We start from the raw sequence: 26,103 nt of genomic DNA, 5'->3' as shown, positions 1-26,103 counted from the left end.
GGTGGGAAAAAATTCTGCCCGACTCAGAACAGAGAGAGCTGTGGTCTCTTTCGAAGTTTTAATATGCTGTTAAAACAGAATGCAAGCAAAACACAAGGTAAAGAAAACAAACTTACAGTATTCAAAATATAGAAAGGCAATACAGTAATACAAAAAATAAAAGCAAACTAACCTTTCCTTCACAGCAAAGTGTACCAGAGTCTGGATGAGCCTTTCTGGAAATGCTCCCTTAGAGTATGTAAGGTATCACCAAAAGAAAAATCCTTTGGAGGGAAAGCAGAGGGAATAGAGTACTCTGCATCAGAATCCTCATAATTAGATAAGTGCAAATCCACGTCATCAGAAGAATCAGAAAAATCAGAATCCTGGTCAGATGATTCATAAATTCAGTCCTAGGTCTCTTAGAAGGGGGAGGCTGGCTTCCCCTGATTAGAGTTATAAAATCTTCAGCCACTCTTATTTGTTTTTTAGGCATAGAGGTGTGAGCATGCAGGCCTGGGCGTCGGTGTTTTAGGCATGGTTTGAGATTTAGGCCTAAATGAAGAAGGAGACATCTGTTTAATATGCAAGTCCTTAGGCCTGAATACACCCCTCAGCAGCCTGCACAGCGGCTCCAGACCCATCCAAGGTAGAGACATCCGCGGGTTCCATAGCTGAAGCATCTCGCGGCATACCGGACTCTGAATGGGTCTCAGTAGAGGCCTGCGAATCAGAAGTAGTGGGTATCAGGGGCTGCAAAAGCACCTGAGTACCGGCAAACTGGCGACTGGCTTAGGAGAAGCGTCGTTGGCAGTTTTGGACCTCGATGGCCTGTCTCTGTCTTTATCTTTGCATTTTTTCGAAATCCTGGTAGTCGGATGGCTAACTGACGCCATTTCTGGATAATTAAACCAAGAACCGAAATATTTAGAGGCGAAAATACACAGACGACTGATAGTGTGCTGATTAAATAAAGCACAAAACAGACAGCAAGGTACGTCGTGGTCAGGGCCTAGACAAGGAATACAGTACGAATTAAAATCTTTGAGTATTTGCTTTCCACAAGTAATGCAATTATTAGCTTTTACTGACATCGGTAAGGAGCAAGAAAAAGTTTCCCCAACGGGGTACTTGGCTTTAGGTTTAAGACTTCGGTTCTGAAATTCGAAAATGAAAATTTCATGAGTCTGCCGGCCGGCTCTTGCGAACTGCTTCTGCTTCGGGCACCGCACATCAAGAAAGACTGATGTAATGGGGTTGGCTGCATGTTTTATACTCCTGACGACCTGATGTCATGGAAGGGACAGCAACCGACGCAGGACCCAAAACTTTGTTAATCAGGCTGACTGAGGGCTACTGCAAGCAGATGACCCAAATGTAATGACTGCAACAGTGAAACAAGAAGAAAATCAGCCTGCTGCTTAATGGCATGCATTTCAGATAATAAAAGGTTTTATTCAAATCAGTTAGAACAGATAAATATTTTGTCATTTGAGTCTGGTAATTCAAAGCTCTGAAAGCTAAGGTAAAAGAGGTGTACACCTTTATATATCTGTCCATTGCCCTACTATCTTTGACCAAGTGTATGGCATTAGTAGCAGGTAAAAGTTTAGATGGCTTGTCTGTGGAAATAGAAAAGGCAGACGAATCTGCTAAGGGATTTTTATATAGGAAATGTTAAGCCTTCAGGCACTTTACAGAACCTATCTGGTCTTTTAGGCGCTGGAGGTTGGATACCAAAGTGTCCTGAAAAAGCCTCCAATACTGGCAGTACAGGTGCAGGTGTAGGGCTGCCCACCTCGAGTAAACTGTTCTATCTTTTTCAGTGCATCAGATATTTGTTTGGATTCCAACTCAAAATGCTGCATTATCTTAATATAGTTTTCTCCAAAGGAGCTTTCCTCTACAAGAGAGCCAGGGATAAAGTATCCACATCATCAGAGGCAACTTGGCTGCAGAATGAATCTGGGAAGAGCAGGCCAAAGAGTGTTCATCCAAATAAGACACTGCCTCAACTCCATCAAAAGAGGACTCAATATGTCTTTTCTTAGTGGTAGAGAGTAGGAGCAGAAGAAAGAAAAGATGGCGGTTTGACAGCGAAAGTGACCTTAAACGAGGCTTGAAAAAATTCCATCCACTCTTTTTCTTGGGATGCCTGTGAAGGAGAAACAGTTTTCATTTTTGTTTCTTCTTCTTGGAAGTGATACCCGCTTCAACAAACTGCAACAGATCCCTCTCCCCTGACATACTTCAATTGATGACCCACGCACCTCTTCCTACACTATTTGGGGAATGCTCTCATGTCCTTCCAAAATTATAAGTCTATGTGTTCCCCTTTCTCCACCATATTGCATAGGTCAGTTGCATCGGGCAAGTGAGAAACAGACACCATACTGGCCTACAGCAGAATCACTGTAGTGGGAGCCTGAGAAGAAGTTTTTTAATAATGCAGGCTCTTTCAAAGCCTCACTGGATATGTCATTTTTTAATTTCTCCAAGTCTTTTGGGTTTCTAAGACCATGACGGGAATGGACCCCATTCCTAAGTCAAAGTACGACTTAAGTTCATGACATTAGTATTGTTTCAGTCTTTGATGTCAGCCAGTAGTGCTCTTCTGAGCACCCGCAATGTGCCAAGTAATGACTCCTCCTACAATTTGTATGGGGTTACATGGATTGGTAACATATCTAAATATGACTGTAAATTTTTTTTATAAGATCTGCTGCTACTACTACTGGAATTGTCTGGGTATTTTTCTTCCACATGGCTCTTGTTTCTGCCTGCAGATCCTGATATTTTATGAATTTGTCTCTCTGTATGCAAGACACTGTAGTCACTGGGTCTGGTGATTTCAAAGATCAATGCTACTTTTGTCTTCTTTACTTGGACCACTATATCCAGTTTTCTAGCATCTATCGTTTGAACTGCTGGTAATGGGTGATCCCATGTGATATAAACGTCATTTTCTATGATGCTTTGTGGCTCATGTTTCCAGTGTTTTTCAGCCACTTTGATACCATAATGTTTGCACAATCCCCAGTGCAACAGTCTTACCACATTAAGCCCTTCAGTATACAGTTCTTCTGCCATTCGTGTGTCGCAACCAGCAACAAGGTGCAACTTTTTCCAGTTCTGTTTTACAAAGCCTACATTTGTCTGTTTCTCCCACATGTTAAATGGATTTTGTAACCAGCGTGTATGCAAGCCCACTAACTTGGGCTGCCAATATTAACCTTTCATTTCTTGGTTTGAATTCGCCTCTGCTTAACCATTCCTGTGTTCAGAGTATGAGTGCGCAGATGATGATTCAGGCCTAGGCAGTTTGAATTTCTTTTTTGAAATGGGCAGAATGTCGTGATAAAGGAGCTGCCATTTTAGTTTGGGCAAGGTGCTTAAGGCGCTGGGTCTCTAGGTAAGTATTAAGAGAGAAAAGAAGTGCATGTAGGGTTTTTGGGACAAACAAATGACAAACATTGCCAATTTTATAGCAGTGATCCACACCAAAGCAAAGACGACAATGGGAGCAGAGATCCTTAGAAGGAATCTGCCTACCACAATCACAATTATCCCTCTTAGCTGAAATCTACCAGTTTAAATCACAATAGAGGAAAGAAAAGCAAGGAAGGCACATGAGTATGGCACTTAACTGAACAAGTGAAGCCACAAAAGATACCAACTGCACTCTGTGATTATAATGTAGCCAAAAATTCCATTACTGGCTCTGTAAGTACTGCCTTGTATTATGCAATGCCTAGATTTATAATGTACTCATGTACTGTACAATATATATATATATATATATATATATATATATATATATATATATAAAACTTGTATGTGATTATAAATAAATGAATAACCAAACAACCATGCATACAACAGAATGACAGGTACGAGACTTCTGTTTGGACCAGGTGAGAGACATTCTGGGGTTTTCATGCTTATACATCACCTTATGTGTACCTTTACACACATGCACTTAGGTCATATGTCACATGTACGGTTCTACAGAAGGGTTTGACTTTGGTACATCAGTAGCACTTCCAGGTTATTTCGCAAGATAACCCAACAGTTTGGAATACTGTAACAGTGTTCTAAGGAAGGAGATCAAAGAAAATCTTAAAAAATGCAGATGATTCTCAGGATCTCACTTACGCTAATGGCACTGACGCAGTTCTAGTCTGTCTTTTACTTTTCAGAGCCTGAAGTCGGTCTCCTTGTGTGATACATTTCCTTTCATCTTCTTCATTCTACAACAGGAATAAAAGTTGAGTAAACAATGCCAGATTCTCTCTTATTCAGCTTTCAAACATTGCCCTGCTCATAAATCAAGCAAATAAACAGCACCAAAAACCACAGCAAGAGAGAAAACAGGCACAGACATGGAGCTGAGAACACACAGTAAAAGCAAAGGAACCACAGTAGGTAATCCACGAAGAATACTTAAGAAACGGATTCACAAACTCATCCAAAAAGATTAGGTTCTTGGATGATCTCTATTTTTTGGAAGGGTTCGGGCGAGATGATACCCATGCCTCTTGATTATTTGAATAATTCTACCACCTTTCTAAAGTTTACACAATGTGAATAAAGATGAGATTTCTTAATTGGATGTAAGGTTGATTAAAGGACAAAGAAAGTACAGTTTTGTACCTACCATAAATGTAGATGTTCGAGTGTAAACACTGCTGCAGTCATCACACTTGGGTTATCCTGCCGTCAGGCGGTCCCGCAGTCGGCCAGAGTTCCAAAGCCTTGGTCCGGCATCAGTTGCTGTTGCCTCCTCCCTGACGTCAGTGCAACAGGGGTATAAAAGATGCAGCCAACACCATTTTCTTCAGTTTTTCTTGCCCCAGATGTCAGGTGGCCCCAAATAGGTAGGCAATTCAAATTGCTAGTAACAAATACAAAAGCAAAGCAAACAACCATTTTTAGTTACCAACAAACACTCCTCATAAGTAATAAAGGGTAGATGGCCTAGGTAAGTACCAGAAAGTAAGAGGGGAAGGAGGGAGGGTAACCTGGACTGCAGCAGTGTTTACACTCGAACGTCTACATTTATGGTAGGTACAAAACTGTACTATGTTCATCATGTTACACTGCTGCAGTCATCACACTTGGGTGCAGTCCCAAAGCTGAGGTAGGGAGGCTGGATCTATAAGGCATTAGGGGTGGCTATAAGGCCCTGCAGTACAGCAGTGGCGAAGCCAGGTCTGGATTTGAAGTATAAAGGCAAATGGTAATGTTTGAAGGTATGCACAGAACTCCATGTGGCTGCTTCCAAAATATTCTTGGTAGGTACTCCTCTGAGGTAGGCAGTTGAAGTGGCTGTTGCCCTGGTGGAGTGAGATCTGATGCTGCTAGGTACAGGTTTCCCATGGTGGGTATAGTAGAAACGTATACAGTGTCCTATCCATTTTGAAATAGTTGCGTTGAAATGGCTTTTCCCTGTGCTCCTGCAGCATATGCTACCAATAATTGTTCAGTTTTTCTGAAAGCTTTGGTTTTGCCCAAGTAGAAGCGCAACTGTCTGTGAATGTCCAAAGAATGTAGTAGTCTCTCCCCTTTGCTCTGTGGTTTTGGATAAAAAGTTGGCAAGTGAATAGTTTGGTTTAGAGCCACACTTGATACCACCTTTGGCATAAATGTAGGATTAGTTCGTAAAGACACCCTGTCCTGGTGGAAGATGAGGAAAGGATCCACTGCCATTAGTGCCTGTAATTCTGAAACTCTTCGTGCTGATGTTATCGCCAGTAGCAGAGCAGTTTTCCAAGAGATGTACTTTAATTCTGCTGTGTTAGCTGGCTCAAAAGGAGGTAAAGTAAATTTTTCCAAAACAAAGTTGAGGTCCCAAGTTGGTGTGGGTGCTCTACGGGGCAGTCTTATGTTTTTAGCCCCTCTGAGGTATTGTTTGAGCAAAGGATTAGAAAAAATTGGTGGATCCGTGTTGTAATGAGCAGAGATAGCTGTGGCGTGGATCTTCATGGATGAAAAAGAGAGGCCCTTGTCCAGCATCTCAGTTAAGTATTGCAGTATCTGAGGAATGTTTGGGACAAGAGGGTCAAGGCTGTGCGCTTGGTTCCAGGCACAGAATCTCTTCCATTTATCAGAGTATGCTTTCCTGGTGCTAGGCCTTCTGGCCTCCAGAATGACATCCATAACAGCTGTGGAGAGAGGCACTGCTTGCTTGGCTAAGGAAATTTCCATGCAGCTAGATGTAAGGTCTTTAGCTGGCTGTGAAGTATCTGATTGTTGTGCTGTGTCAGCAGCTGTGGGATTGGAGGCAAAATCCAGGGTGGTTCTTCTGCTAAGTTCTTTAAGATTGGGTACCAGTGCTGGCGTGGCCAGTCTGGTGCAATCAGGATAATTTTTGGCTCTTCCTGCCTGGCTTTTATGAGTACCTTTGGAAGGAGAGGTAAAAGGAGGGCAGGCGTATACTAGTAGTTTTTTCCAGCTGAATGAGAGGGCATCCACTTTCCATGCTTGTGGATGGTAGCTCCTTGTGCAGAATTTCTGTAATTGGCAGTTTTTCGGGGAAGATTCATAGTCTGCATCCTGTCTGGGCCCTTTATCAGGAGGGGGATGGGACCCCCTGATCAGGGTGATTAGGTCCTCGGCCATTTTTAGCATTTGTTTCCTAGGCATGGAAGCCTGTCCTGGAGAGAGTTGTGTCTGTTTCTTTGCTTTTAAGGGGGGCTTAAACTTAGAGGGTTTAATGGTTAACTGGGTAGGTCTGAAAACACCCTCTAACTGTGGATTGCTCAGCTACTTCGATTCCCTCAGTAGGTTTAGGATCAGTAAGCTGAAGGCCTAGTGCATCCGAAGGCCCAGCCAGCTCCACGTGGGAGTTGGATGCGGTCTGTGGTTCTGTGGAAGCCTAGAAGAGGCCTTGTTGTCAGTTTTGGGCCTCGGATGTCTGTCCTTGTGCTTTTTATGCACTGCGGTTGACGGAATTTCTGACGGCATGGTGTAATTGAATTTTCTACCAAAATAATGTCGGGCAAAATCAAACCAACGTTTAATAGTGCGCTTGTTAAACCTAGCACAAAACCGACAGCCAGTGATGTCATGGTCAGGGCCTAGGCATGGAATAAAGTAGGAGTGGAAATCCTTATGAGGTATTTGCTTCCCACAAGAAATACAGTTATTAACTTTTACTGACATCGGTCTGAGGCAAGAAAAATTTTCCCCAACGGGGTACTTAGCTTTTTTAGAAGACTTCGGTAATGGACCACGCGGCAAGAAAGACTGAAAAAAATGGCGTCAGCTGCATCTTTTATACCCCTGTCACACTGATGTCAGGGAGGAGGCGACAGCAACCGACACCGGATCAAGACTTTGGAACTCTGGCCGACTGCGGGACCGCCTGACGGCAGGATAACCCAAGTGTGATGACTGCAGCAGTGTAACACGATGAACATCTTAAAGTTTTTAAATCAGAAATCTATAGGACTGTGACAAAACGCCAATATTTAAGGGCTACTCGGATGACTTCCAGTTTTGAAAGGTTCCTAGATGAATGTGATGTCTTGAAAGAGATGTTTATGAAGAGAGGTTACCTTTGCAACTTAATAAATGAAGTCATGACGGACGTTGTAAATAAAAGAGAAAAGGGGTTCTATAAACCATTACTACATCAAGGGATATTGGACACTTACTTAGGGAGTTATAGCATCAACCCTATTTCCTTAGATTATAATATTAATTCACAGTCTGAAAAAAATTTAAATATATCTGAACCTGAGGAGAGAAATTATGCTAGTGCCTTTGTGACAATTTTTAATAATTGCAGCAGAAATGTTGCTGACATTCTATTGAACAACTAGAGTGTACTTATTATGAATAAAGACACTAGGAATATTGCAGGTGATGCTCCTATTACTGTATATAAAAAGGGCAGGACTATAAAAACTTGTTGGAAAGAGTACCACCTAAATCTCAGAATGGGTCTATGAAGAAATGTGGTATGTGCAATTACTGTACTTATATTGAGGAGGGCTGCATATTTAGTATAAATTAATATTACTATAAAAATGAAGAAAAAATGCACATGTAATTCAGAGAAAGTTGTTTACTGCGCAGTTTGAACAAAATGCTCTTGTTTTTATGTGGGGAAAAGGGAGAGAAAATTAAAGAATAGGATCTACAAACACATGAGACAAACAAAAAAAAGGAGACCAAGGCCCTGGCCAGACATAATATGGAATTCTCAGATCATATGTTTAAATTTATGATACTAGAAGTAATTATGTCAGATGCAAGGGGAGGCCCTTGGGCTCTGATTTTAGAAAAGCAAGAAGCTCTTTGGCAATTAAAACTGAATGCTTTGCAATGGCCAGTCCTTAATGATTCATTTTCAATTGCATGTTTCTTAAAATTAAAAGCATTAGATTACTTTAAATTGTTTTATATACTTAGAGTAAATTATTATATCTTTGCTTCAAATGTTCATATTTAATATGCCTTTTATATTTATTTTGTGCTTATTTATTAAATATGTAATAAAAGGGGAAGAGAGGGCGTGTTTTTATGACCTTGTGACTATTTTGATTATTTAAATTTGATCTATTGCAGGAATTGATTTATTCTGATGAGGTTCCTGATTGTGCAGGGACGAAAGCTTTGTGGATCTGTTTCTTAATAAATATTCTTCGTGGATTACCTACTGTGGTTCATTTGCTTTTACAGTGTGTTCTCAGCTCCGTGTCTGTGCCTGTTTTCTTTTTTGCTGCTCATACATCAAGTCAATTAGTAGAATACAGAAACTGATTCTCTTACCGAATCTTTCAGATTTAAAAATAAACTAACATGACCTCAAAGGCTAATAGTAAGATATCCTGTAACTGTACTAATAAAATAAACAATAAAGAAGCAAATAAAGAAAAAAAAAGGAAATAGAGTGGAACAAGCCATCAATAAAGTGATCACTCAGCCACAACACAGAATGTGCTTGCAGAAAAACATTAACTTCTTAACAAGCAAAGAAATATGTCAGAGTGCTACAGGAAAAGGAAAGACATCCCTTACAAATGATAAACTTGGGAACTGGTACCACAGATGAAAATTAAAACTCAGGTCACATGGGTCCAAACAAAACACAAAAACAAAGAAAAACAAACAAATGTATTAATCACATTAAACAAAACATTAGCATGTGGACATGTCACTGAACTCTGGCAAGAGGCTGTAGCAGTACCAATTTACAAGGAGTGTGACACAGAGGTGACAGTACATGAGACCATATTTCAGACTCATTAGCCTAGCAAGTAGTCTATACAAAAAAAAAAAATCACTGAAAGACTTAGAATGCAGATAATCAAAAAATGACAGAGGAGACTAGCATTTGTTACATATGGATCAGTATGGGTTTGTCAAAGAGAGATCATTCCCTTTTAAATCCTCTGACATACTCTGTATTAGTAGCAACAGCAACTGATGAAGGTCTTACCTGGATACCACATCCAATTTGTGATGCCTTCCTAAGAATTCAGGCAGGTCTATGTTGTGGCTGCACACATCTCAACAATTTAGACATTCTTTAAACAAAAAGCCTGTGATTTAACCACACTCCTCATGGAATGAGTCTTCAGACTGAGAGTTAACAACTTGTACTTGTCATAACAAAATTTAATCCATTAGCCGTGTGAGCACATCTCTACCAGCTAAGAGGTTCCCTACAATAAAAAGGACCCAAGAGGAGATGTAAGATTGAATAAATAACAAGTGCAGCCTTTGAAAGGCAGGAGTAACATAGTAATGTTTAGATACCTCCATAAATAACCAAGCATCAGAATTCTGCACCAGATGAAGTCAAAGTTGATGTCTGGTAAACCAAGACAGAAGGCACTGCAGTATTCTAGCCATGAAGAAATCAGAGCATATAAACAAAAGGAAAAGATGCTTAACCAGTAAAATATTCCTTAGATGGTTGCACGAGGATTTGACAACTCCTGAAACCTGGTCCTTAAGGATAAGTTGATCATCAGTAATTACATCCGGATTCAGCACTATGGACATGAACTCCTAAACAAGTGGGGACAAAACAAGCACTAGAGAATTATGCATGATAACACAAAAGTACAGTTGTGTACCTACCATAAATGTAAATGTTCAAGTGTATTCACTGTTGCAGTCATTCCACGTGGGTTATCCTGCTGGCAGGAGACCCGCAGTCAGCCCGAGTTCCAAAGTCTTGGTCCGGCGTCGGTTGCTGTCGCCTCTTCCCTGATGTCAGTGCGCTAGGGGTATAAAAGTTGCAACCAATGCCATTTTCTTCAGTTTTTCTTGCCCCAGATGTCAGGTGCCCCCAGACAGGAAGGCTGGAAAGATAAAATTATGCCAAAAAACATGCATATATTACTATAAACATTTCCTTCATCTACAAGCAAATATACCACATAGGTAGCATAGAGATGAGAAGTACAGAAAAGTCCCAACAATGAAAAAAGGGGCATGGTGGGTGGGTAACCTGGACTGCAACAGTGAATACACTCGAACATCTACATTTATGGTAGGTACACAACTGTACTATGTTCACGTGTTTCTCTGTTGCAGTCGTTACACTTGGGTAGAATCCCAAAGCTGAGGTTGGGTGGCTGGGTCTAAATTGGATTTGGAGAGGCTACCAAACCCTGCAGAACTGCAGTGGCAAAGCCAGCTCTGGATTTAGAGTAGAGAGGTAAGTGGTAGCGCTTTGTGAAAGTGTGCACTGAGCTCCAGGTTGCAGCTTCTAAAACGTCTTTGGTTGGTATTCCTCTGAGGAAAGCTGCTTAAGTGGCTGCTGCTCTGGTAGAATGAGGCCTAATGCCCTTAGGCACTGATTTGCCATGTTGTGCATAACAGAAGTGGATGCAGTGTCCTATCCATTTCGAGACTGTCTGCTTTGTAATAGGCTTTCCTTGTGATCCTGCAGCATATGCTACAAACAGTTGCTCAGTTTTTCTGAAAGCTTTTGTTTTGTCCAAGTAGAATCGTAGCTGTCTGTATATATCCAAAGCGTGCAGAAGTCTCTCCCCTTTATTCTGGGGATTTGGGTAAAAAGTAGGTAAATGAATGGTTTGGTTTAAGGCCACATTGGAGACCACTTTTGGCATGAATGTTGGGTTTGTCCTAAGAGAAACCCTGTCCTGATGAAAAATGAGGAAAGGTTCCACAGCCATTAATGCCTGTAACTCTGAGACTCTTCTTGCTGAAGTTATTGCTAGGAGCAGAGCAGTTTTCCATGACAAGAATTTTAGATCAGCTGTGCTGGCTGGTTCAAAAGGAGGCAGTGTGAGTTTTTCTAAAACAAAATTGAGGTACCAAGTAGGTACTGGTGCTCTCCTTGGGGGTCTTATATTTTTGCCCCTCTGAGGTACTGTCATAGTAGAGGATGTGAAAAAATAGGAGGTTCCGTATTGTAATGAGCTGAAATGGCAGACGCATGGATTTTAATAGATGAGAAAGATGAGCCTTTGTCCAGCATCTCAGTTAGGTATTGTAAAATCTGAGGTATATTAGGGACAATTGGTTCAAGCCCTTGTGCCTGGTTCCAAGCACAGAATCTCTTCCATTTTTCTGCATAAGATTTCCTAGTGCTGGGCCTCCTGGCTTCTAAAATGACATCCATAACAGCTTTACAGAGAGGTGCAGTCTGAGTGGCTACATTATCTGCCATGCTGCCAGGTTTAGGGTTCTGAGTTGACTGTGCAGAATCTGATTGTTTTGTTGCGTCAGAAGATGAGGAATTTGAGGTAGAAGCCAAGCTGGGCCTTGAGACAAACTCTTTAGGATTGGGTACCAGTGCTGGCGTGGCCAGTCTGGGGCAATCAGGATCATTTTTGGCCTTTCTTGTCTGACTTTTAGTAGCACCTTGGTAAGAAGAGGCATCGGAGAGAAGGCATAGACTTGTCAAGCCTTTCCATCTGAATGACGGAGCATCCACTTTCCATGCTTGAGAGTGATAAGTTCTTGTGCAAAACTTCTGTATTTGGTAATTGTGAGGGGAGGCAAAATGATCAATGTCTGGGCGTCCCCATTTCCTCGTTATCATGGTGAACACTTGTGGATTTAGCTTCCATTCGTGAGGATTCATGAGATTTCTGCTTAGTTCGTCTGCCAGTGTATTTTTTGTTCCTGGCAGGAATTGTGCCTGCGGATGTACTTGACAGGTTAGTGCTGTGTTCCACAAAGTCACGGCTTGTCTGCAAAAGGGGTAGGAATGTGTGCCCCCCTGCTTGTTTATGTACCACATAACTGTGGTATTGTCCATCTTTATTAATAGTTGTCCTGGATGTATTAGGTCCTTGAAAGCTGTCAGGGAATTCTGTACAGCTAGCATCTCTTTTTGATTGATGTGAAGATGCATTTGCTCCTTGGGCCACGTGCCCTGAATACATTTCCCTGCCATATGTGCCCCCAGGCATAATCCGATGCATCCGTTGTTATTGTCTGCCTGGCAGTGGGTAAAGTGAAAGGCTGTCCCTTGTTGTGGTGACAGGCCTAGGACCACCATCGAAACTCCTGTTGTAGGCAGGGAATTAAAGTTATGATCGTCTCCAGGCTGTGACAATGCTGAGTCCAAACACTTTTTAGATACCATTGTAGTTTCCTCATATGCAGTTTTGCATATTGAATTAGTAGAATGCAGGATGCCATGAAGCCCAGGGCCTGCAGAATTTTTCTTGCAGGGAGCTGGGTTTTTGTTGCCATCATTTGAAAGTAAGTCAGTTGCCTTTGTCTGGCGTGAGATAAGCCATCTGGGCAGTTGTATTTAAGCTTGCACCCAGGAATATTATCTCTTGAGAGGGCACTAGTTTTGATTTCTTTTTATTTACTGTGTACCCTAGGCAAATTAGCAATCTTTTTACAAACGCCAGATGCTTTAGAAGAATGTCCTTGCTCTCTGCTTGAATAAGGCAGTCGTCCAAGTAGGGATATATTTGAATTCCTTTTTGTCTGCAAAATGCAATTACTGGTGCCAGGCATTTTGTGAAGACCCTGGGCGCAGTAGATAAGCCAAAGGGCAGTGCAGAGAATTGGTAATGCATTGAGCCTGCTATGAATCTGAGGTAGCTTCTGCAAGATTGTCTGATTGGGACATGCAGGTATACCTCCTTGAAGTCCAAAGTAACTAGCCAAGCCTTCTTTCCCAGCATGGGCAGAAGTTGCTGTAGTGTTAACATTTTGAATTTTGGAACATCCAGGAAAGTATTTAGGACTGACAGGCCCAGTATTGGTCTCCAGGCTTCGTCCTTTCTGGGTACTAAGAAAAGTCTCGAGTAAAATCCTTGTCTCTGTTCTTGCTGTGGAACATTTTGAATAGCTCACATGTCCATAAGAGCAGCAATCTGTTTTACCAATGACATGAGGTACTGTTGATATTTAAGCATGTGAAACTGGCAGTTTAAAGCTCTTACAGCTAAAGTAGCAGAAGTGTAAACCTTTTTCCCCTATCTGTCCAGAGCTCTGGAATCCCTATCCGAGGGGACAGGATTTTTAGCAGTGGAAGCCATAACCCCTTTAGGACCCTGAAAAATTGTTTCTGGGTCTGCAGCGGGATTTTTGTAAAGAAATTTATGAGAGTCAGGGACCCTGTAGTACCTGTCTGGCTTGACTGGTGCAGGGGGTAAAGAATCAGGAGACAGACTGGATTCAGAAAAAACATCATCAACAATATCAAGCACAGGGGGGATAGCCAGTGGCCTGTGCTGAGGCAATAAAAGGAAGTCTCTGAGCCTTTTCTTGGATTCTGAATAATCCTGGCTCCAATTGAAATGCTCCCTCATGATGTGCAGGTTTTCCCCAAAAGAATAATCCTCAGGCAGAGAGGCTGAAGGTATGGACTCATCTGCATCAGAGTCCTCCATAGGGAGGGAGAGAATATCCCTGATCAGAAGAGGAATCAGAGGAATCATAATCAGTGTCTTGCCTAGGCCTTTTGTCAGGAGGGGGATGGGAACCCCTGATTGAAGTAATTAGGTCTTCGGCCATTTTAAGCATCTGTTTCTTTGGCGTGGATGACTGTTCTGGAGAATGCTGTACTTGTTTCCTTGTCTTTAATGGTGTTTTTGACTTTGCCTTTGCTGATATAGTGGGCTCAATTGTAAGCTGTGAAGGTCTGAAAACACCCTCAGAAGACTATGCCTGCTCAGCGGCTCCGGACCCATCTGAGGGAATAGTTTCCGTAGGCCCAATACCTTGAGTTTCCACATGCTTCTGTGTCCCCACGTGGCTGTCGGTTACGGCCTGTGGCTCTGAGGTAGCGGGTGTCCAGGGCTGCGAAAGCACCTCACTGAAAACCGGTGAACCGGCGACTGGCCTAGAAGAGGCTTCGTCGTCGGTTTTGGACCTCGGACCAAAATAATGTAAAGCAAAATCAGACGTTTAATAGTGCGTTTATTGAATCTAGCACAAAACCGACAACTAGTAACATCATGGTCAGGGCCAAGGCAAGGAATACAGTAAGAGTGAAAGTCCTTATGCGGTATTTGCTTCCCACAAGAAATACAATTATTAACTTTTACGGACATCGGTCTGGAGCAAGAAAAAGTTTCCCCAACAGGGTACTTAGCTTTATTGAAGACTTCGGTACTGAAACTCAATTTTGAAAATCTCAGGAGTCTGCTGACTGGCACTTGCGAACTGCTTTTGCTTTGGGCACCGCACGGCAAGTAAGACTGGAGAAAATGGCGTCGGTTGCAACTTTTATACCCCTGGCGCACTGACGTCAGGGAAGAGGTGATAGCAACAGACGCCGGACCAAAACTTTGGAACTCGGGCCGACTACGGATCACCTGCCAGCAGGATAACCCAAGTGTAATGAATGCAACAGTGAAACACGATAAACATCGGTCAAATAAGTCATCTTGATGGCACTGAACTTCAAATGATTAATCATTCAGTTGTGGATGCATTCCAAATCAGAGACAAGTTTATTTACAATTTTAAAAGTACTGTGTGAAGTAGAGGTATAACAGCATCATCATCAGCATAAAAGCCAAACTTGAAACCTCATCCTCAGACATCTCCTAGCAGAAGCATACACAAAGTAAATAGAAAAGGATCAAGAAAGGAACCAGTGATCAATTAACAACACTGGTGTATGTAAGACTAGATAAGGAAGGACAGTTTTAAATGTTCACCACAAAATCATTAATTTTTGGTGGGAGGAAAGCTGCTAGGCTCATGGCACTGGCAAAACCTAGCAGTGACTAGGTGTTGTATCCCACATGGAGAGGCCATGTTGGCTTCCATGTCATTGGAAGAGACTTTCATGATAAGCCAGGGAACAGAAAGTACGCATGGCAGCAAACATACTTCCTCTCAAGACCAGGAAGCTATGAACAAGTGTTCAGGCAGCCGAATGGTAGGCCACAAGAGGAAATGGCAAGCTGAACTACCACCTAACACAACACACTCACTTTTGGGGGGAATGGATGGGCCAATAAGGTTTTCTGAGCAGGAACAAGCAGGTTGTAGGGCTTTTGACAGCAGTTGATGGAATGCCTGGCTCCCACCTCCACAAACACGCTGAATGTCTGCAAGCAATGGAGCAATCAGATGGGGCTCCTCAGAAATGGAAGTTGGGAGATTTGAAAAAAAAACTCCTCCTCCTAGGAATTCTTACTGGTCTTTAGTCCAGTTTAAGACAAAATCTGATCTGTCTATACAAGTTCATAAACAACAATAAATACACTCCCTTATTAAAGTAACAATGGAAGAATACAATGAGATTAATGGATTAAGATTTGCCCAAATAACTACTTTGAGACTGAAGGTAAATTAGTTAGTCTGCAGGACTACCCTACCTTTGCGGAAGACCAGGTAAGAAAAATCAATATATAAAGCCTGCAGGTCACAAATCTGTCTTGCAGAAGTATTGGCTATCAGGAAGAGGGGGTTGCAGGACAGAAACTTCAAGCTTGCTATACAGGGCTGCCTCAAAAAAGGGCAGGTTGGACTTTTCCAAAAGAAAAGAGAGCACCAAAGGTGGACATATTCTTAACCATCAGCCTGCTAAAAAAAACTCCCCTGAGAAAGGCCTTTTAAATCTTTACAGAAGCCAAGGAATAGATCTGAAAGCCCTGGTGGAAATTATCAGTAACAGTCATGTGGACTTAGAAGCAAAGCTGCAGATGCAGTAAGCAGACAACTTTTTTCCAAGCCCCAAACCAAAAACAGTGCATTTGCTTACTTTCATACTTTTTCGTGGTATTTGGTTTCTGAGCAGAAGTAACTATATGGACCACCATGCCATGGTAAATGGTGTCCCTGGGCATCATCAAAACTGAAGAAACTAAAGTAAACAACTTCAGAGCACAAAAAGACAGGTGGGGCCAACTGGATGGGTGAGTTAACAGGATCTGAGGGGAAGTCAAAGCAAGGGGAAAGTACAGTTATGTACCTACCATAAATGTAGATGTTCGAGTGTTCACCCTGCTGCAGTCATCACACTTGGGTTATCCTGTCGTCAGGCAGTCCCCGCAGTCGGCCGGAATTCCAAAGTCTTGGTCCGGCATCGGTTGCTGTCGCCTCTTCCCTGACATCAGTGCGCCAGGGGTATATATAATGCAACAGACGCCATTTTCTTCATTTTTTCTTGCCCCAGATGTCAGGTGCCCCCAAAAAAGGTGGTCAGAAATTAGTACCAAACGGAGTAACCTCTGCACAAACACAAAATCCCTTCAGCTATAAGCAAATACATCAGTAAGGTATTGAAGAGATTTAGCCAGTAGATAAGAGGGGATGGAGGGAAGGTAACCTGGACTGCAGCAGGGTGAACACTCGAACATCTACATTTATGGTAGGTACAAAACTGTACTATGTTCATCGTATTACCCTGCTGCAGTCATCACACTTGGGTTGAATCCCAAAGCTAAGATAGGGAGGAGGTATCATAGAGGGCTGGTGGAGGCTATAAGGCCCTGCAGAACTGCAGTGGCGAAGCCCACCCTGGTCTTAGAGTAAAGAGGTAAGTGACAGTGTTTGGTAAAAGGTGTGTACTGAACTCCAAGTTGCAGCTTCTAAAATCTCCTTGGTTGGAACCCCCCTGAGAAAAGCTGTAGAGGTAGCTGTTGCCCTGGTAGAGTGGGATCTAATGGTAGCAGGAACTGGTTTCCCATGATGGGTATAGCAGAAACGTATACAATGACCTATCCATTTAGAAATGGTTTGCTTTGATATAGCCTTCCCTTGAGAAGCTGTAGCATAGGATACAAAGAGCTGGTCAGATTTTCTGAAAGCCTTAGTTTTGTTCAAGTAGTAACGAAGTTGCCTGTGAATGTCCAAGGAATGCAGGAGTCTCTCACCTTTGTTCTGTGGATTTGGGAAGAAGGTGGGTAAGTGGATGGTCTGATTTAAAGCCACATTGGAAACCACCTTAGGCATGAAGGAAGGATTAGTTCGTAGAGAAACCCTGTCTTGATGAAAAATGAGGAAAGGTTCCACTGAGATTAGTGCCTGTAGCTCTGAGACTCTTCTAGCCGAAGTTATTGCTAGGAGCAGGGCAGTCTTCCATAATAGGAACTGAAGATCTGCAGAGAAAGCTGGTTCAAAGGGAGGCAGTGTTAGTTTTTCCAGAACAAAACTGAGGTCCCATGTTGGTGTAGGAGCTCTCCTGGGTGGTCTAATGTTTTTTGCCCCTCTGAGGAACTGCCTTAGAAGAGGATGTGAAAACAAAGGTGGATCCGTGTTGTAGTAAGCTGAAATAGCTGAAGCATGGATTTTAATGGAGGAAAAAGAAAGTCCTTTGTGCAACATCTCAGCTAAATACTGTAGAATGTGAGGCATGTGAGACTGAATTGTGTCGTGGACTTTAGCTTGGTTCCAGGCACAAAACCTTTTCCATTTGTCTGAATAAGCCTTCCTGGTGTTTGGACTCCTGGCTTCCAGAATAACATCCAAAACTGCTTGTGAAAGAGGAGCTGGTTGGATGTTTAGTTGATTAGCCATGCAGCCAGATTTAAAGTTTTTAGCTGGCTGTGAAGAATCTGGTTGTTTTGTTGTGTGAGCAAATAGGGGATTTGAGGCAATATCCATGGTGGGCTGTGGGCCATATTTCTCAATAGCGGGTACCAGTGCTGGCATGGCCAGTCTGGGGCTATGAGAATTAGTCGTGGTCTCTTCTTTTTGACTTTCAGAAGAACCTTTGTGAGGAGAGGCAATGGAGGGAAGGCATATACTGTCAGGTTTTTCCAACTGAAAGAGTGCGTCCACTTTCCAAGCTTGATGGTGAAATGTCCTTGTACAAAATTTTGTTAGTTGATAGTTTTGCGGACTGGCAAACAGGTCTATGTCTGGACGGTCCCATTTTTGAGTTATCATTGCAAATATTTGTGGATCTAGTTTCCACTCGTGGGGATCCTTGATGTTTCTGCTGAGGTCGTCTGCCAATGTGTTCTTCTGTCCTGGCAGGAATTGAGCTTGTAACTGAACTTGGTAAGCCAGAGCAGTGTTCCATAAGATCATTGCTTGCCTGCATAGAGGGTAGGAATGTGTACCCCCTTGTTTATGTACCACATTACTGTGGTGTTGTCCGTCTTTATTGCAAGTTGTCCTGGATGTAATAGATCCTTGAAGGCTGTCAGAGCTTTCTGTGCAGCTAGCATCTCTTTTTGATTTATGTGCAGATTTCTTTGATCTGCAGTCCATAGGCCTTGAATGCATTGTCCTGCCATGTGTGCAGGCGTAGTCTGAAGCATCTGTTGTGATAGTTTGCCTGGCTGGGGGCAAGGTGAAAGGCTGACCCTTGTTGAGGTGACATGCCTGTGACCACCATAGAAATTCCTGTTGTAAGCAGGGAATGAGAGATATCATTGTGTCCAAGCTGTGGCTGTGTTGTGACCATACGCTTTTTAGGTTCCACTGTAATTTCCTCATACGCAGCTTTGCAAATGGTATTATTAGTATGCAAGATGCCATGAAGCCCAAAGCCTGCAGAATTTTTCTTGCAGTTAATTGGGTCTTTGTTGCCATTGTCTTGAAATATTGAGTCATTTGTAGTTTGTCTGGCGTTAGATAAGCCTTCTGGGCAGTTGTATTCAAACTGGCACCCAGGAATGTCATTTTTTGTGTGGGTACTAGTTTTGACTTCTTTTCGTTTACTGTGTACCCCAGGCAGTTTAGTACATGTTTAACAAAGGCCAGATGTTGTAAAAATATGTCTTTGCTTTCTGCTTGGATGAGGCAGTCGTCCAGGTACGGGTATATTTGAATTACTCTGTCTGCAGTATGCAATTACTGGTGCCAGGCATTTTGTGAAAACTCTGGGTGCAGTAGATAAGCCAAAGTGCAGTGCAGAGAATTGGTAATGGGTTGAACCTGCAATGAAACGGAGGTATCTTCTGCAACTTTGTCTGATAGGGACATGCAGGTATGCCTCCTTGAGGTCCGTTACTAGCCATGCTTCCTTGCCCAACATGGGAAGTAGCTGCTGTAGTGTTAGCATCTTGAATTTGGGTACTTGTAAGTGTTTAGAATTGAAAGGTCCAGAATTGGTCTCCAGGCATTGTCCTTTCTGGGCACTAGAAAGAGTCTTGAGTAAAATCCTTGGCCCTGCTCTCGAGTAGGTACCAGTTGAATGGCTCTCATGTCCATGAGAGCTGTAATTTGCTTTTGTGCCTCTGCCCATTGATTTTGTGGCAGGTTTGGCATTCCTCTTCATTGGCAAGGTGTGAAAGTGGAATCTGTATCCTCGTAAAATTATGTCTAGGACCCTTTTGTCCTTTGTGACAATGTGCCAGTTGTCTGCAAAAAGTGTGAGTTTTCCCCCCAAGGGGGCTGCCAAGAGAGTATTGCTTGGCCAGATGAGGTGCAAGTCATTGAGTTTGCCTTCTGGTGGATTGAGACCTGTCTTCTCCTCCCTTCTGTGTTGTAGTACCCCATTGGTGAGGTTTATACTGGGCTTGTGGTTGTCCTCTGCCCCTTTGGCGTCTGTATTTACCCCTCTGCGGTCTGTCAGTAGCTGGAAAGGACCAATTTTTTGTTGGCCAGTTTCTGCTGAAGCGAGGGGGTTGTACCTGTAGGAAATCTCTGTGCATAGATTTTGCCTTATCCTCCATTTTCTTAAAAACTTCTTCTGCTTTAACTCCAAAAAAAACATCCTGCTGTAAGGGAGCATCTAGAAGTTTTGCTCTAACATGATCAGGCAGAGTTTGTTCCTTTAACCAAGCATGCCTACGTATAACGGACCCAGTGACAGCTGCACTGCAGGAGGCCTCGAAGGAATCAAACCCACATTGTAAGGTATGTTTGCCCACCTGCTCAGTGGCGTGCAACAGATCCTGTACTTCTTTCAATCAGATTGTTGAGGGAGAGTGGTTATTCTTTGCTTTAACTGAGAGATTAGGAATTGCTGATACTTAAGCATGTAAAATTGACAATTCGGTGCCCTCATAGCTAGTGTGGCTGAGGTGTAAACCTTTTTCCCCCCACCTGTCTAGTGCTCTGGAATCCCTCTCAGAAGGTACTGGGTTTTTAGCCATAGAAGCCTTAGCCCCCTTGGGACCCTGGGAGATAGTCCCTGGGTCAGCTACAGGGCTTTTGTAAAGAAATTTGTGGGAATCAGGCACTCTATAGTATCTGTCAGGTTTAGCCGGAGCAGGAGGTAGAGAGTCTGGGTTCAAACTGGATTCTAAATAGACATCATCCACAATGTCCAAAACTGGAGAGATGGCAAGAGGTCTGTGTTGGGGGAGTAAAAGAAACTCTCTGAGCCTTTTCGTGTCAGAGCAGTCCTGACCTGCCCAGTGAAAATGTTCCCTCATAGTGTGTAAAGTTTCCCCAAAGGAGTAGTCTTCAGGAGGAGAAGCTGAGGGAATAGAGTCCTCAGCATCAGAATCTTCATAAGCAGAGAAGGAGTAATCTTGGTCCTCAGAGGAGTCTGAAGAAATGGACACTTGTTCAGAGGATGCATAATCTTCCTCTTGTCTAGGCCTTTTGTCAGGAGGGGGCTGGGAGCCCCTGATTAAAGAAATGAAATCTTCAGCCATTTTGAGCATCTGTTTCTTAGGCATGGGGCCTTGAACAGGAGACTGAAGTGCAGTCCTTTTAGATTTAGTAGGAGTTTTTGACTTAGAAAACGTTTTAATGGTGAGGGTCGTTGGTCTAAAAACGACCTCAGAAACCGATGGCATTTCTGTAGCACTGACGTCTTTTGTAGCAATGTCGTCAGAAGGGCCTGGTGCATTCCGCCAAAATTTGCGTAGCGGTCTCGGGTTCCAGATCTGCAGTAGTCAGGGGCTGCATCGGACAGGACCGGAGACCGGATCAGCCGAGGCCTCGGAATCTGGCTTAGGCCTGGCCTGTCTGTCCTTATCCTTGCGTTTTTTTGTGCACGCCAGCAGTCGTTTGCTCTGACGGCATGGTGTAGTTAAATTTCCTACCGTAGTGTTGTGCGAAAACAAAGTGTCTTTTAATAGTACGCTTATTAAACCTAGCACAAAACCGACAAGAAGTTACGTAGTGGTCTGGGCCTAGGCAAGGTATGCAACAAGAATGAAAATCCTTATGAGTTATTTGCTTCCCACAAGAAATACAATTGTTAACTTTTTCTGACATCGGTCTGAGGCAAGAAAAGTTTCCCCAATGGGGTACTTAGCGTTATAGAAGACTTCGGTCTGAAATTCGAATTCGAAAATCTCAGGAGTCTGCCGACAAGCACTTGCGAACTGCTTCTACTTCGGGCACCGCACGGCAAGAAAGACTGAAGAAAATGGCGTTGGTTGCATTATATATACCCCTGGCGCACTGACATCAGGGAAGAGGCGACAGCAACCGACGCCAGACCAAGACTTTGGAATTCCGGCCGACTGCGGGACCGCCTGACGACAGAATAACCCAAGTGTGATGACTGCAGCAGGGTAACACGATGAACATCCAGAGTTGTCAATTCCAGGATGGACTACAAGAACGACTTTGTCACTGCCTGTCTTTACTTTCTGGAGGAAAGTACAGTTTTGTACCTACCATAAATGTAGATGTCCGATAGATATGCAACTGCAGTCATAACATATGGGTTGTCCTACCTCAGGAAGCCCTCGGTCGGCCGACTTCCAAAGTCTGGGTCCGGCGTCGGCTGGTGTCGCCTCCTCTCAGACGTCACAACGGCTGGAGTATAAAGGCATCGGCCGACGCCATCTTCTTCAGTGTTTCTTGCCCCAGATGCCAGGTGCCCTCCTAGGAAGGCTAAATTTGGTGAATGGATAAACAATTCCAGACATGCACAACAGTAATAAACAGATACACCATAGGAGATACCCCCAGCTAAAGGAACAGGGGGAATGGACCCAAATGAAGGAAAAGAGGGGAAGGCGGAGGGAAAATCCGACTGCAGTTGCATATCTATCGGACATCTACATTTATGGTAGGTACAAAACTGTACTATGTGCTTCAAGAATGCAACTGCAGTCATAACATATGGGTTGAATACCATAGCCAAGCTGGGGGTGGATGGAGCCAAGAAAAAGATGGTGTAGCTAAAATGCCCTGCAGGACTGCCGAAGCAAAGCCTGCTCGGGATCTGGAGTATAAAGGCAGGTTGTAGTGTTTGGTAAATGTATGCACGGAGCTCCATGTAGCAGCCTCTAGAATGTCCTTTGTAGCCACTCCTCTTAGGAAAGCTGTGAATGTGGCTATAGCTCTGGTGGAGTGTGGCCTAATATTGGCTGGCACACTTTTTCCATGGTAAGAATAGCAGAATCTGATGCAGTGTCCAATCCATTTTGAAATTGTTTGCTTGGAGATTGCTTTTCCTTGTATTCCAGCAGCATAGGCTACAAACAGCTGGTCAGACTTTCTGGTGGCCTTAGTTCTGTCCAAGTAGTAGCGTAGTTGCCTGTGCATGTCCAAGGTATGCAGCAGTCTTTCCTCTCTATTTTGAGGATTGGGGAAGAAAGTAGGAAGGTGAATAGCTTGATTTAGAGACACCCTGGAAATCACCTTTGGCAGGAAAGAAGGATTTGTTCTTAGAGAGACTCTGTCCTGATGGAAAATGAGGAAAGGAGGTACTGCCATGAGTGCCTGTATCTCCGAGACTCTTCTTGCTGATGTGACTGCCAATAGAAAAACCGTTTTCCATGATAGAAATTGCATCTCCGAGGTTGCTGCTGGCTCAAAGGGAGGCAGAGATAATTTTTCCAGTACAAAATTGAGGTCCCATGCAGGTACCGGTTGTTTTCTGGGAGGCTTGATATTCTTTATCCCTCTCAGGAACTGTCTTAGCAAAGGATGTGAGAACACTGGTGGATCACAATTGTATCTTGCTGAGATTGCTGAGGCATGAATCTTTATGGAAGAATATGAGAGTCCAGAATGAAACATTTCTGCCAAGTATTCCAATATCTGCGGTATACTCCGTACTGTTGTATCCTGACCCCTGTTAGCAGCCCAGATGCTGAATCTCTTCCACTTGGCTGAATAGGCTTTTCTGGTGGATGGTCTGCGTGCTTCCAATAAGATGTCCTGAACTGCCTTGGAAAGATTGGAAGCGGAAGGAGTTAAAGTAACCTCCAGGCTGTCAGATGTAATGTTTTCAGGTTTTGGTGAACAGTCCTGTAGTTGTGTTGTGTTAGGAGCAGGGGCCATAGGGGCAGAGGCCACGGTTTGGTCCGAGTTATGCTCAACAGCAATGGGTACCAGTGTTGCTTTGGCCAGTCTGGAGCTATCAAAATGCCTGTTGGTTGTTCTGCTTTGATCTTCTGGATCACCTTGGTCAACAGTGGCAGAGGAGGAAATGCATAAATTTTTAGGGAATTCCAGCTGAAGGAGAGAGCATCCGTTTGTCCAGGCCAGTGCATGGTGGGTCCTGGTACAGAACTTTTCCAGGTGATGATTCGTGTGAGATGCAAATAGATCTATGTCCGGTGTTCCCCATGTCTTTGTTATTTGTGAGAAAATGTGGGGATGCAGCATCCATTTGTGTGGATCCAAGAAATTTCTGCTCAGCTTGTCCGCCAGTACATTGTCCTTGCCTGGCACAAACTGGGATTGCAGGTGTATCTTCAGACTCAGTGCTTTTTCCCAGAGAATCATTGTTAGTCTGCAGAGGGTGTATGAATGAGTCCCTCCCTGCTTGTTTATATACCACATGACAGTGGTGTTGTCTGTCCTTATTAGTAAATGTCCTTGCTGCAGTGATTTTTCGAAACTCTCGATTGCATGTATCACTGCCAGCATCTCTTTTTGGTTTATGTGCAGATGTCTTTCCTTTGGTGTCCATTGACCTTGAACGCATCTGCCCTCCATGTGCGCCCCCCCCCATCCATGATCTGAGGCATCTGTTGAATTATTTGACCTGCTTGAGGTCTGTTGAAAGACATGCCTTTGTTTAATTGACTTGCTTGAGCCCACCACAAGAATTCCTTTTGCAGGCATGGAATAAGTGGGATTACGTCCTCTAGGCTTTGGCTGTGTTGGGACCATAAGCTTTTCAAATACCATTGCAGCTTTCTCATATGAAGTCTTGCCAAAGGTATCAGAAGAATGCATGTTGCCATGAACCCCAGGGCCTGCAGGAGTTTCCTTGCAGTCAGCTGGGAGAGCTGTGCTAGGCCTTTGAAGTACTCTGGTAACTGCTGTTGTTTTTCCTCTGTGAGGTAGGCCATTTGTGTTTGTGTGTCCAGTTTGGCTCCTAGGAAAATAATCTGTTGGGATGGCAGCAGCCTTGATTTCTGAATGTTGACTGTGTATCCCAAGGCCTGTAGTAATTGCATGACATAGTCCAGGTTTTTTATTAAGGTTTGTCTGTTGTCTGCTTGTATGAGGCAGTCGTCCAGGTAGGGGTATATTTGAATTCCCTGGAGTCTGCAGTGTGCCACTACTGATGCCAGGCATTTCGTAAACACTCTGGGCGCAGTAGATAATCCAAACGGCAATGCTGAGAATTGATAATGCTCTGTCCCTGCAAGAAATCTGAGGTATCTTCTGCAGCTATGTCTGATTGGGACATGCAGGTATGCCTCCTTGAGGTCCAGAGTGACCAGCCAAGACCCCTTGCCCAGCATGGGAAGGAGTTGCTGTAACGTCAGCATTTTGAACTTTGGCACAATGAGAAAAGTATTTAGAGTAGACAAGTCCAGTATAGGCCTCCATTTGTTTTCCTTTCTTGGAACAAGGAACAGTCTTGAATAGAATCACTGGCCTTGTTCCTGGGGAGGTACCTTTTCTATTGCTTTTATACTTAATAGCTTTGAAACTTGAATGAGTGCCTCTGCCCTTTGATGGTGTGGCAGGTTTGGCATGCCTTGTCTTGTAGGTAAAGTATGGAAGTGAAATCTGTAACCCTTGTCTACTAAATCCAGAATCTAACTGTCCTTGGTTAAGATATGCCAGTTCTTTGAGAATAAGGATAATTTTCCGCCCAAGGGTGCTTCTCTCTGAGCCCTTGTAGGCGGTATGAAAGTCAAGTCATTGTGATTGTCCTTGTGGTGCAGCTGGACTGGCTGCAGCACTTCTTTGATTTGTAGGTTGCCACTGGCGTCCCCTGTAGGAGCCCCGGTATTGTCCTCGGCCTCAGCCACGCCTGTTCTTTCCCCTTTGAAACTTGTCTGAGTCTGGGAAGGACCAATTCTTTGAAGGCCAGTTTCTACTGAATCTGGGTGGCTGAACCTGGAGGAAATGCTTGACTGTCTGTACTGACTTAGCTTTTTCCTCAATGGACTTTAACACATCTTGTGCATTAGCGCCAAAAAGCTTCTGTTTTTCCAGAGGTGCATCAAGTAACTTTACTTTGACATGGTCTGGCAGTGGCTGATCTTTTAACCAAGCATGTCTACGTATCACAGCCCCAGTCATAGCTGCCCTACATGAAGCTTCCAATGCATCATAACCACACTGAAGAAAATGATTGTTAACCTGCTGAGTGTTATGTATGTGATCCTGCAATGCCTTTCTGTCAATAGGCTCAGGAGAGGCTAACTTTTTCTGTAAATCATCCAGTAAAAAATCCTGGTACTGAAACATATGAAAAAGGCAGTTAAGAGACCTCATGGCTAGGGTGGTAGAGGTATAAACTTTTTTACCCCATCTCTCCACAGACCTGGCTTCCCTATCCGCTGGCAAAGGATTCTTGGCAGTGGAGGTAGCCACTTCCCTTGGGACCCTGTGAAATAGTTTCTAAATCCACGGTGTGGGCCTTAAAGAGATGTT

The 26,103-nt window shown here is 43.5% G+C and overlaps 1 protein-coding gene across 6 annotated transcripts in view; it reads right to left on the bottom strand.

Annotated features, from left to right (window-relative positions):
- The window catches only part of CDC14B (cell division cycle 14B), a 2,772,169-nt gene that overhangs the window by 1,099,701 nt on the left and 1,646,365 nt on the right, over positions 1–26,103 (bottom strand). For all 6 annotated transcript variants that reach the window (XM_044059784.1, XM_044059788.1, XM_044059789.1 and 3 more), the window contains one exon: positions 4,135–4,229. In XM_044059784.1, the coding sequence (XP_043915719.1) occupies positions 4,135–4,229 (95 nt within the window). The remainder of the gene's footprint in view (positions 1–4,134; positions 4,230–26,103) is intronic.

This window comes from Protopterus annectens, chromosome 17.part0 (assembly GCF_019279795.1).
Source record: "Protopterus annectens isolate FY-2018-M chromosome 17.part0, PAN1.0, whole genome shotgun sequence".
NCBI lineage: Eukaryota > Metazoa > Chordata > Ceratodontiformes > Protopteridae > Protopterus > Protopterus annectens.
This window is presented reverse-complemented; position numbering and strand designations above follow the sequence as displayed.